Source organism: Diospyros lotus, chromosome 10 (genome assembly GCF_014633365.1).
Source record: "Diospyros lotus cultivar Yz01 chromosome 10, ASM1463336v1, whole genome shotgun sequence".
NCBI lineage: Eukaryota > Viridiplantae > Streptophyta > Magnoliopsida > Ericales > Ebenaceae > Diospyros > Diospyros lotus.
The window spans coordinates 13,744,214-13,756,467 of NC_068347.1; the positions used below are offsets into that span (position 1 = coordinate 13,744,214).

General features: G+C 41.5%; 1 protein-coding gene and 1 non-coding gene across 2 annotated transcripts; one reads left to right on the forward strand and one right to left on the reverse strand.

Moving 5' to 3' along the window:
* Positions 1-5,201: 5,201 nt before the first annotated feature.
* Positions 5,202-7,468, forward strand: LOC127811119 (uncharacterized; the record flags this gene model as incomplete). Its single annotated transcript, XM_052350830.1, has 3 exons — positions 5,202-5,240; positions 5,321-6,190; positions 6,392-7,468. Coding segments are annotated over exons 1-3 (1,986 nt in total), but the record flags the coding sequence as incomplete, so codon positions are not given.
* On the reverse strand, positions 5,635-5,739 carry LOC127812406 (small nucleolar RNA R71). Its single transcript, XR_008025908.1, has one exon. It is a non-coding gene; the product is annotated as a small nucleolar RNA R71 (small nucleolar RNA).
* Positions 7,469-12,254: the final 4,786 nt, after the last annotated feature.

Here is a 12,254-nt window from a genome sequence, read left to right on the forward strand (position 1 = left end):
GGAGTTCTTTGCCAACATTCAGCCCAAAAGGTATCCAGCTGGTGTTGTTTCCTTTCTTACACTATCTTCGATATATACTTACTTCTCTGGGCTCTCGGGGTATTACACATATGAACAAAAGGTGTTTTGTTGCTAAGCATGTGGTATTCCTTGAGAAGGAATTCTTAGATGCTGTGGCTAGTGGGAGGAATGTTAAGCTGGAAGAAGATTCGAGGCAAACCACAAACAAATACTCCCTTCCAAGAACCCGAGAAAGATCAGACACAAGAAGTTGTGTCAACTCCCCAACCTTCTACACAAGAACCTAGTAGGTCGATGAGGGTTCGTCGCGAGCAAGAGAGATATGGATTTCTTGTCTCGGCACATGGAGATGTGCTTCTAGCTGAGAACGATGAGCCTACTACCTATGATGAGGCAATGTTTGACATTGACTCTGGGTTATGGAAAATGGATGACAAAACAGCTTTCCTTAAAGGAAACCTGGTCGAGGATGTGTATATGACACAGTCTGACGGTTTTGTTACTCATAAACATGAAAATAAGATTTGCAACTTGCAAATGTCCATTTATGGACTAAGGCAAGCATCCCGGAGTTAGAATCAATGTTTTGATGAAAAGATCAAAAGGTTTGATTTTTCACAAAAAAGAAGTTGATCCTTGTGTTTACAAGAAGGTTAGTGGGAGCGTGGTGGTCCTTTTAGTCCTATATGTGGACAATATATTGCTCATAGGGAATGGTGTTCCCATGATGCAATTAGTTAAAATATGGCTTTCAAAATATTTTCTCCATGAAGGATTTGGGAGAAGCAACCTATATTCTGGGAATAAGGATCTATAGAGATAGATCCAGGAGGTTGCTAGCACTCTCCCATAGCGCGTACATTGACAGGGTGCTAAAAAGGTTTAGCATGGAAGATTCTAGGAGGAGAAGTCTTCCCATGTCACATGGAATACATCTCTCCAAGGCGATGTGTTCGAAGACACAAGATGAGAGAGATAGGATGAGTCGAACACCATATCCCTTGGCTATTATCTCGATCTTGTATGCCATGTTATGTACGAGGCCTGATATCGCATATACTTTGAGCATATGTAGTAGATATCAAGCTGATCCAGGTGAGAAACACTGGATTGTTGTGAAAAATATTCTTAAGTACTTGTGAAGTACTAAAGAGATGTTTTTACCATATGGAGAATGAGAGCATACCATGAAGGGGTTCATGGATGCTAGTTTCTAATTCGACCATAATGATTTTAAATCATGTACAGTCGAAATTCATATTCTGCCTATATGGCTGGGCCATGAATTGGAAGAGTTCTAACAAGAGATAGTGGCAGATTCAACAATTGAAGTCGAACATAACAACCTTCGAAGCAACTAAGGAGGTTATATGGATTCGTAAGTTCATTGATGAACTTAAAGTGGTGTCCAGCATTGTTGATCGAATAACAGTTATTGGGACAACAATGGAGCCATTGCGTAAGCGAAGGAACCACAGTCTCATCAACGGACCAAACTTGTATTGCAGCATCACCATATGATAATGGAGATTATCAGCTGAGATGACATATGTAGAGAAAGTATCGACGGATGATAACGTCGTAAATCCCTTGACTAAAGCTCTATCCCAGGAGAAACATGAAAGTCATGTTCGATCATCAGGTATAAGATACATAAATGATTGGCTCTAGTGCAAGTGGGAGATTGTTAGTGTAGGTGCTCTAGACCCAATCAGATTGGGCATGTTATACACTGACAATTGTAATCATGTTATTATTTGAATAAGGAGTTGTTCAAATTCACAAGAAGTGATTCTATTAGTTTCTTGTTATTATTGTAATAACCGAATGAAACTAGATAGAAGTCCATATGATGTATACTGTGATTAATCTATAAAGATGTGAGATGATACATCACAGTTTCTAGACATCATTAAACGTCCTAAGTCGTAGCAATATCAAGAATGGACATTGACAATTGCAGTAAGACTTGTATGTGCTATGTTTTTGCTATGTGATAGCAATGGGAGTCTCACACCCATAGGCATGGGGATGCCTAGACAAGTACATAAGTGACCATTGTTGGAGAACATGTCACTGGACATGACTCGCCATGAGAATTCATTTTGGTTATATGTTGATGGTATTCTCATACGAGATGGGTGTAACTAATCCTTGGACCTGAGATTGTCATGGTCATCTCATAAGAAGACCGGTATGCTTTGATATCGTTTCGATGGGCCTAGACAAAGGCTACACGTGGGCGATCGTTGGGTATATCGTGAGGCTTATGGAGATGGGTGCATAGCCAAGATGGGACTCGTCTATCCCTTGATAGAGGATGATGTATCTAAGGCGCCTTCGGTGGATATTCACTTTAAATCCATGGCCATGGTGAAAGAGATCAATAAGGAGTTATTGATTTACTTTCTAATTAAGTGAAGATATCCGGAAGACTGAAGAAAACTCATGTGATCGTTATCAAGCAACGCATCGCCATACTTGAGATCACATAAGATACATTGACGAGAGGATTGTATTACATGGTAACCATGGTCGTGAAAGGTTATTTGCGGATTATGAATCCTTCTGAATAATTAGGTAGGTATGATGCCTTGTGATAGCATGCATATTTATACCATATTTTGGCATTTCACCTCACTCTTATTAGGCCATTTGAAGCAATTTTTGCTGATATTTCATTGTTTCTATTTTATTATGCTTCAAATTGTCCTTACACTATTTTCTATCTTACCTCTACTCTATGGATCCAGGCTTTAGGGAATATTGGATGGGCTAAAGGAGCTTTGGCTCAACTAAAGGAGCTTGGGCCTACTAAAGGAGCTTGGGCCTACTAAAGGAGCTTGGGCCTACAATAAAGGAGCAGACTTGGGCTCACTTGTTTTCTGTTGGGCTAGGCCCAACCCTAGCCTCCCTAGCCTTTCCTTTCTTTCTTGGCCATGTATTTAAGGCCTCTTAGCATTAATTTTCATATATCATCATAGAGAAAGAGAGGAGGAAATAGAGAGGATTCTACCCATTTTTATCATTATAGCATTTTTCTGTTTTCTACATTTTTGTTCCATTCTGTTTTCCTTGCTGTAATGATAGGCTAGAACATTTTGTAACCGGTTGTGTGTCTTGAATCCATGTGGAATTTGAGTCCCAAATGAGCTACAAGAATCTGGTTTGTTGTTTGTTTCTTATTCAATTCTATTTGGTTTAGTTTGAGCAGATTTGTGAATGCATGGAGTTCATGGCAGGTTTGTGTGAGCTTGCATGGTTTCATTTTCTGTTAAATGCTTAAGAGAACAGGATGTCATAGCCGGTTGGTATAACATCTCGGAAATGAATATTGTGTGCTTGAACGGTTGTTCTTGCATAGGTCCGGATAGGTTGAATAGAGAGTGAATGGTTGCATTTTGTTTGCAAGAGATTTCTGCATTCATTTTGTTATGTCCAATCATTCTAATCCTTGGACGGTTGTTGGGGATGCTTGAGTTTGTTTTCCGGAGATCAAAGCATCTAGCAAACCAAGATATATAGAGTGGACAAGGAAGATTTCACATAGGAGACAAATACACAGCCGGTTGCACTCCTCTTATTGATTTTTCATCCATCTTCATATTTCTGTTTTGCCAATTAGTTTTCTGTCAAAACCCCCCCTAAACAAACTGTTATTGGTTATGCTGGTTCTTCTTTGTTGGTAGAAGAAAGTGAGGCTCCTTGTGAGAGATGACCTAGGGTGCACTTTGCTGCAAACTAGAGAAGAGATTCATAGATCTCTAATTCTGGATCGGTTCGATAGCCGGTCAGAATTTTGGCGCCGTTGCCGGGGAGCCAAGTTTTTCTAAAAACATAGAGGACCGACCCTATTTTATGTTTGTTTTGTTTTCTTGTTTGAGTGTTTTTGTTTGTTTTGTGTTCTTGGTGAAAAGGCTATCAGTTGTTGAGAAGGTTATCAGTTTGGTGTTCTTGGTGAAAAGCTATTCTGTTCTTGAGATAAACTGATAGCAAGCAGCAACAGAGAAGCCTCATTTGCCTTTTCGATCTTCTTTTTGTTTGTGTGTATTTTCCTTTTATGTTTTCTCCTTTTTGGAATCATTTTTGAACCAAGAAGTGGCTGTTGGAGAGGGCTGCACAACCTGAACAACTGAAAAAGCAACCCTGCAGCAACTGAAAAAGCAAAGCAACCCTGCAGTCCTTCTCTGATTTTTCTGTATCACACCTTATTTGTGTCCTTCTCTGGTCTTCATATGCTCTGATAGGCTCTGAAAAGCAAGCTCACACAGCAAGTAGACAAGCCTGCAGCAGATCAGGAGAGCATAACCATTTTTAGAATGCTCTGAATCCTACTTTTCTGCCTCTGACAGCAGATCACCTGACCAAGAGGATATTCCATTTTTCTTTCTCACATTTTCCTTTTGTTTCCTCTCTTTTAACACTCCATTCAACGTTGTCTTTACCTTCCACACTAATCTCCATTTTCGTTTGGCAGAAGACACCAGCAGCTGCAACCAAAAGAAAGCAACCAGCAGCAGCCTTCCATTCAGCAGCGGTTTTGACAACCTTCATGACAGATAGCATTATTTAAGGATTGAGCTCGAGATACCGGTGCTATCCTCTTCCTTTCTCATCCCTACTTGATATTCTTTCAAGTCCATATGCTTTCCTTGATGTTTTATTGCATATAGAGTGGTTGCTAAGGCAAAATAGGAGTAGGTTTTGAAAAAAAAAATTCAGTTTCCCGGTTACTGTTCATAGCTTTTCACTTGCTCCGATTGAGCTGATTTTTGGTGTCCAAAGAAATGGGGGTGTGGGGATCAATAGTCACAGCTTTTCTGTGAGAAGAGCCTTTTTTGGCCAAATTCCAACGTTTAGACCACTTTTTGGGCCATTTTGTGTTTCTCAGTGCTTAATTTTGTGTGGTTTTTAGTGTTTTTGTTTTTGCTTGTGTGTTTTTGTTTGTGTTTCTGTGTTCTTGGTATGCATAGGCCATTTTGTGTGCTGTTTTTGTGCTGATCTCTAGTGCATGACCAGGTCATCTAAGAAAACATTACTTGACTTGGATCTTGAATTAGAGAACACTCTTAGAAGGCAAGCTAGAGAGCTTAAGTCTCGGGATAGGATTGACCCTAATAGTGTGTCTAACACTTCATCTGAACCTATTCCAGCATTCATCAATATGGCAGATAATGGTAATGGAGATAATGCAAACAATGCAAATAATGGAAATAATGGTAATGGCAATAATGGAAATCATGGTCATTTGGATGGTAGAACCATTAGAGAGCTGGCTGCACCTGATGTGCATTACCAGCCCCTATGTATTCAATACCCACAGCTAGATGCCAACTTCGAACTTAAGTCTGGACTGATCCATTTGTTGCCCAAGTTTCATGGCCTTGCAGGAGAGGATCCACACAAGCATCTGAAAGAGTTTCATGTGGTTTGCTCAACCATGCGGCCACAAGGAGTAGATGAAGAGCAGATCAAGCTGAGAGCCTTCCCATTCTCACTTGATGGATCAGCCAAAGATTGGCTCTACTACCTGCCACCAGCTGCTATCACCAGCTGGGATGGATTGAAGAGGATCTTCCTGGAAAAATTCTTTCCAGCCTCCAGAACAGCATCAATAAGGAAGGAAATTTGTGGTATAAGGCAGATGAGTGGTGAGACTCTACATGAGTATTGGGAGAGGTTCAAGAAGTTGTGTTCCAGCTGCCCTCACCATCAGATAAGTGACCAACTCCTAATTCAATATCTCTATGAAGGTTTAATCCCCATGGACAGGTACTTGGTAGATGCTGCAAGTGGAGGAGCCTTGGCAGAGAAGACCCCAGCAGCTGCACAAGAGCTGATATCAAAGATGGCACAAAATGCCCAGCAGTTTGGCACCAGAATTAACACTCCTACAAAAGCCATAAATGAAGTCAATGTGGCTGCCACTATGGACCAGCAAAGGATGGAAAACAAGCTTGAGGAATTGGCTTCCATGGTCAGGCAGTTGGCATTAGAGAGAAAGCAACAGCAACTTTGTGGCATTTGCTCCTTGCCATCCCATACAACAGACCAATGCCCACAGTTGCAAGAAAATAATGAGACATGTGCAGGCATTTTTCCTGGAAGACCATTCCAGCACCAGCAGCACAGCCAACCACAACCTTCCAATAGGTATGACCCATACTCAGCCACCTACAATCCAGGTTGGAGAGACCATCCGAACCTCAGATATGGCAGCCCTTCCAATCAACATGTGCACCAGCAGCCATACCACCAGAATCAACCATTTCAGCAGAGGTTCCATCCTTCAAGCAACCATGCTCCACCACCAAGGCATAATCAAGCCATGCAACAAGCACCACCATTACCCAAGTCAGAACCTACCTTAGATGATCTTGTCAAACAACTAGCAGCCAATACACTCCAATTCCAACAGAAAACAGAAACCACCATTCAAAATTTGGAGACCCAAATAGGCCAGCTAGCCACAAACATCAATGAGTTAAGGAGTCAAGGTTCGGGGCAGCTTCCTTCACAACCAGTTGCCAATCCAAGGGGTAATGTTAGTGCCATCATGCTTCGAAGTGGGAAAGAAGTGATCATCCCAACCCCTCCACCATCATCAAACAAAGAGCAGCATGCAGAGCAGCAGAATGTAGAGGGTAGCAAAGAGCAGCAACCTTCCTCAGTCCAAGAAGCCAAGCAGCCAAACTCCAGCTATCAAGAACAAGGAGAGTCTTCCAACATCCAGCCCCTACCATTCCCACATCGAGCAACACAAAACAAGAAAAGAGCAGAAGCCGAAGTGGATAAAGAGATTCTGGAAACATTCCAGAAAGTTGAAGTCAACATTCCCCTCCTTGAAGCCATTAGACAGATCCCCAAGTATGCAAAATTTCTCAAGGATTTGTGTACTCACAAGAGGAAGCTTATGGGGAATGAGAAGATCAACCTTGGGAGAAATGTCTCTGCCCTTATCCAACCTGCCATGCCAGCAAAGTGTAAAGATCCAGGGATGTTCTCCATTCCTTGTACTATAGGAGACATGCAATTTAGCAATGCTTTACTAGATTTAGGTGCATCCATTAATGTCATGCCTAACTCTATTTATGCTTCATTGCAGTGTGGTCCTTTAAAGCCAACAGGAGTGGTTGTCCAACTAGCCAATAGAAGTACTGCACACCCCACTGGAGTCCTAGAAGATGTGCTGGTTAAGGTTAAGGATTTAATCTTTCCAGCAGATTTTTATGTTTTGAATATGGAAGATAACAGCACACTTGAGCATGCACCCTTGATCCTAGGGAGACCATTCTTAAAAACTGCTAGAACTATTATCAATGTGCATGAGGGTACACTTTCCATGGAATTTGCTGGTAACACAATTAACTTCAAGATACTTGATGCCATGAAATTCCCTGTCGAGGATCATTCCACTTTTCAAGTAAATAGAGTTGACCTATTAGTGAATGAAGCATGTTCTGAGTCTTCTGATTTAATTGATCAATTCCCCATTGTGCATGAGTTCCCAGATACGATTAATTGCACTAATTGTAGTGATGGAGATAGTCAATGTGCTGCATGCTTAGAGATTGCTGAATTTTTGCATAGACATGAGTCTGATTTTGATGCTAACATTTCCCAAGTGGAAGATAGTGCTGCTAACCTTGTTGAGCAGGTTGATAGTGCCTTGGAGTTAGAGTTCCAGTCAAATAGGTCAGCCCCCTCTTTGCAGCAGCCACCCACCATTCAGTGCAAGCCTTTGCCTCAGCACCTCAAGTATGCATTCTTGGAGAAAGATGAGAAGCTGCCAGTCATCATTGCAAACAACTTGCAGCCTGACCAAGAGAGAAAGTTGCTGGATGTGCTGAAAAATAATAAGAAAGCAATTGGGTGGACTTTAGCGGACATAACTGGAATCAGCCCATCTGTTTGCATGCATCGTATTTTGTTGGAGGAAGGAGCAAAACCAGCAAGGCAGCCTCAAAGAAGACTTAACCCAACCATCCTTGATGTGGTAAAACAGGAGGTAAGTAAATTACTTGCAGCCGGTATTATTTACCCTATTTCTGACAGCAAGTGGGTGAGTCCCGTGCAGGTTGTTCCAAAAAAGACGGGCATCACGGTGGTCCCAAATGAGCACAATGAGCTCATCCCCATGAGAGTGCAGAACAGTTGGAGAGTCTGCATTGATTATAGAAAGCTGAACCAAGCAACCAGAAAAGATCATTTCCCCCTCCCATTCATTGATCAGATGTTGGAGAGGTTGGCTGGTAAGTCACACTATTGTTTCCTTGACGGTTTTTCCGGGTACTTTCAGATTTGCATAGCCCCAGAGGATCAAGAGAAGACCACCTTCACCTGCCCCTTTGGCACATTCGCTTATAGAAGAATGCCTTTCGGTCTATGTAATGCTCCAGGTACCTTTCAGCGATGCATGGTAAGTATATTTTCAGATTTTATAGAGCATTGCATGGAAGTATTTATGGATGATTTTTCAGTTTATGGTACTTCTTTTGATGATTGCTTGGTTAGCTTGGGTAGAGTCCTAGAGAGATGCATTGAAAAGAACCTTGTTTTAAATTTCGAAAAATGTCATTTCATGGTAGAACAAGGAATTGTTTTAGGGCATGTTCTGTCTAAGAAGGGTATAGAAGTGGATCGGTCTAAAGTTGATGTCATTGCTTCATTGCCTTACCCCACCTCTGTGAGAGAGGTGCGTTCTTTCCTTGGCCATGCAGGATTTTACAGGAGATTCATCAAGGATTTCAGCAAGATTGCACTTCCACTTTCCCACCTTCTCCAGAAAGAAGTGACCTTCCACTTTGATGAGCAGTGCAAGCGAGCATTCGAGGAACTGAAGAGTCGATTGATTTCTCCACCCATCATACAGCCACCCGACTGGGAGTTGCCCTTCGAGCTGATGTGCGACGCCTCCAACTTTGCAGTGGGCGCCGTCCTTTCACAACGTGTGGAGAAGAAGTCACATGTCATTGCCTATGCCTCGCGCACCTTGGATGCTGCTCAAGCAAACTACACCACGACTGAGAAGGAGCTTTTAGCTATTGTGTTTGCTTTAGATAAATTTCGCTCCTATCTTCTGGGTTCTAATGTTGTCGTGTTTTCTGACCATGCAGCCCTAAAATACTTATTGAAGAAGCCCGATGCTAAGCCCCGGTTGATACGGTGGATGCTCCTACTTCAAGAGTTCAATGTGGAGATAAAAGATAAGAGTGGGGCCGAGAACCTAGTAGCTGATCATTTGAGCAGGGTCCCTCCTTCTTCAGAGTCCACAGTCATGGAATCCCAGCCTATCAGGGATGATTTCCCAGATGAGTTATTATACCACATTCATGGTGTTGAGCCCTGGTATGCTGATTTAGTAAATTATTTAGTTGCTTCTGAATTACCTGCATATTTTAAGAAGGAACAGCTAAATAAATTTAAGAGTCAGGCTCGGTATTATGTGTGGGATGATCCCTATCTGTGGCGCATGTGTAGTGACCAGGTCATTAGGAGATGTGTGCCTAACCATGAGTTTGCATCTGTCTTAAATTTTTGTCACACACTTGCATGTGGTGGTCACTTTGGTCCCCAACGTACAGCTAGGAAAGTCCTAGATTCTGGATTATATTGGCCTTCTCTCTTTAAGGATTCATATGAGTTCTGTAAGAATTGCACACGTTGTCAACACACAGGCACTATATCACGTAGGAATGAAATGCCTCAACAACCCTTATTGTTTTGCGAAATCTTTGATGTTTGGGGTATTGACTTTATGGGTCCATTTCCTGTGTCATTTGGTTATGTGTACATTCTGTTAGCTGTGGATTATGTTTCTAAGTGGGTGGAAGCTAAAGCCACCAGGACTGATGATGCTTCTGTGGTTGCAGATTTTGTTCGTTCTAACATCTTTTGTAGGTTTGGCATACCCAGGGCCATCATCAGTGACCAAGGATCCCACTTTTGCAATAGAAAGATGGACGCCCTACTTCGTAAGTATGGGGTAATACACAAAGTGGCGACTCCTTATCATCCACAGACTAATGGGCAAGCCGAAGTCTCAAATAGGGAAATCAAGCAAATTTTGGAGAAGACTGTCCAGCCCAATAGGAAAGACTGGAGCAAGAGATTAGAAGATGCGCTTTGGGCCTACCGCACGGCCTACAAAACCCCCATCGGCATGTCCCCTTATAGGTTGGTTTTTGGAAAAGCGTGTCACTTGCCGGTGGAGGTGGAGCATAAGGCATATTGGGCGGTGAAGCAATGCAATATGGACATCAATCAATCGGGGTCCCAAAGAAAGCTCCAACTTCAAGAGCTTGAGGAGATTAGGATGGACGCATATGAGAACTCACGCATCTACAAGGAGAAGACCAAGGCTGTGCATGACAAGCTTATTGTGAAGAAGACATTCGAAGTTGGCCAGAAAGTTCTGCTATACAATTCCCGTCTCAAGTTGATGCCCGGTAAGTTACGTTCTCGTTGGACTGGTCCTTTCATAGTTATTCATGTTTTTCCCTTTGGTGCAGTTGCAATCAAGGACGAGTCCAATGCAAAGCAATTCACAGTGAACGGGCAGCGGCTTAAGCCATTCTACGAGAGCTTTCAGGAGCATATTGTGGAGGAGCTGCATCTCCTCAACGCCACCTACATTTGATACATCAGGCTGTTTCTCTCTCCCTAGTATTTTACATTTACTTGTCTTATTCTTGATTGGAATTGCATGTTTACATTGAGGGCAATGTAAAGTCTAAGTGTGGGGGGAGGCAGCATTCTTATTTTGGCAACATTTTCTTTATCTTTTCATATTTCTTTTTCCTTGGATTTAGTTGAGTTTGTTTTGCGTGGAAATGCAAGTTAAGCAATTAAGTCTAAAAGAACCCATCATGATTAGAACTTCGATCTTATCTTCCTTAATTTCGAGTAACTTGGCAATGAGTTTAATTTGATAGATTGATTGGGTAGTCTACAGCCGTGAGGATTTTGAGCCTATTGTCTTTCTTGTGTGTGTATTCACCTATCATGATTTCCACTCTAGAACTTGTTTTGATTCTTGGTTGAGGCTATATTTGTTCATGCATGAATCAAACATGATTAAGGCATTCTTTCTTGTCCCCATTTAGCCATTTAGTTAAAAAAAAAAAAAAAAAAAAAAAAAAAAAATTCAATCAATCCCTTTCGCTTGCCACTTAGAGCCATCATTTTTACCCTTCATTCTCATACACCCTTTTTGGACCTTCCAACCTTAGGAAGAGGAATAGTAAGTGCATTCTAGTGAGAGAGATTGAATTCATCGAGCAAGTCATAAGGCCAAAGGCCATTTGCATCCATGAAAAAGAAAAAGAAAAGCAAGAAAAGGATAGAAGGGTGAGAAGGAGCGTAAAACGCACTCACCTCTTTCGAAAAAAAAAAAAAAAAAAAAAAAAAAAAAAAAAATTTTGATGAGAAAAAGAAGAAAGCAAAGTTGAGACAGAGCGTAAAACGCACTCAACCAAATAAAGATGCAATGTTCTTCATAACGCTTGGAAATTCTATCTCTTGATCTTAGAGTTGCATGAAATGTTTTCTCGACCTAAGGCATGTTTTCCTTCATTGTTGTCTTTCCATTTCTTTCTTCCCCACATTACAACCCTGAATAAGTCCTTTTGATTTGTGGCATGCATTTGACATGGATAGTGGAGATTGAGAAGATAAACAAGCTTATGGAAGTGGAATTGTGATTGGGTGAATTTGAGCGAAACAGTCACCACCACCTCTTGAGAGATTTTTGAGCATACACTTGCCCTGTGAGAGGCCTCCACTTTTGATTTGTCTTATTGGATGAATTACCATGTCACTTGTTTTCTTGGAAGTAGAGGAAAGATGATCTTTGATTGATGAATTCTTGAAGACTTACCTACCTTGCATCTAATTTGTGTTTTTCCACATTTCTATTCTTGAGTCATAGAGTCTAGTGTTTTGCCCAGGAGTGCAAAAGTCTAAGTATGGGGGAATTGATAGCATGCATATTTATACCATATTTTGGCATTTCACCTCACTCTTATTAGGCCATTTGAAGCAATTTTTGCTGATATTTCATTGTTTCTATTTTATTATGCTTCAAATTGTCCTTACACTATTTTCTATCTTACCTCTACTCTATGGATCCAGGCTTTAGGGAATATTGGATGGGCTAAAGGAGCTTTGGCTCAACTAAAGGAGCTTGGGCCTACTAAAGGAGCTTGGGCCTACTAAAGGAGCTTGGGCCTACA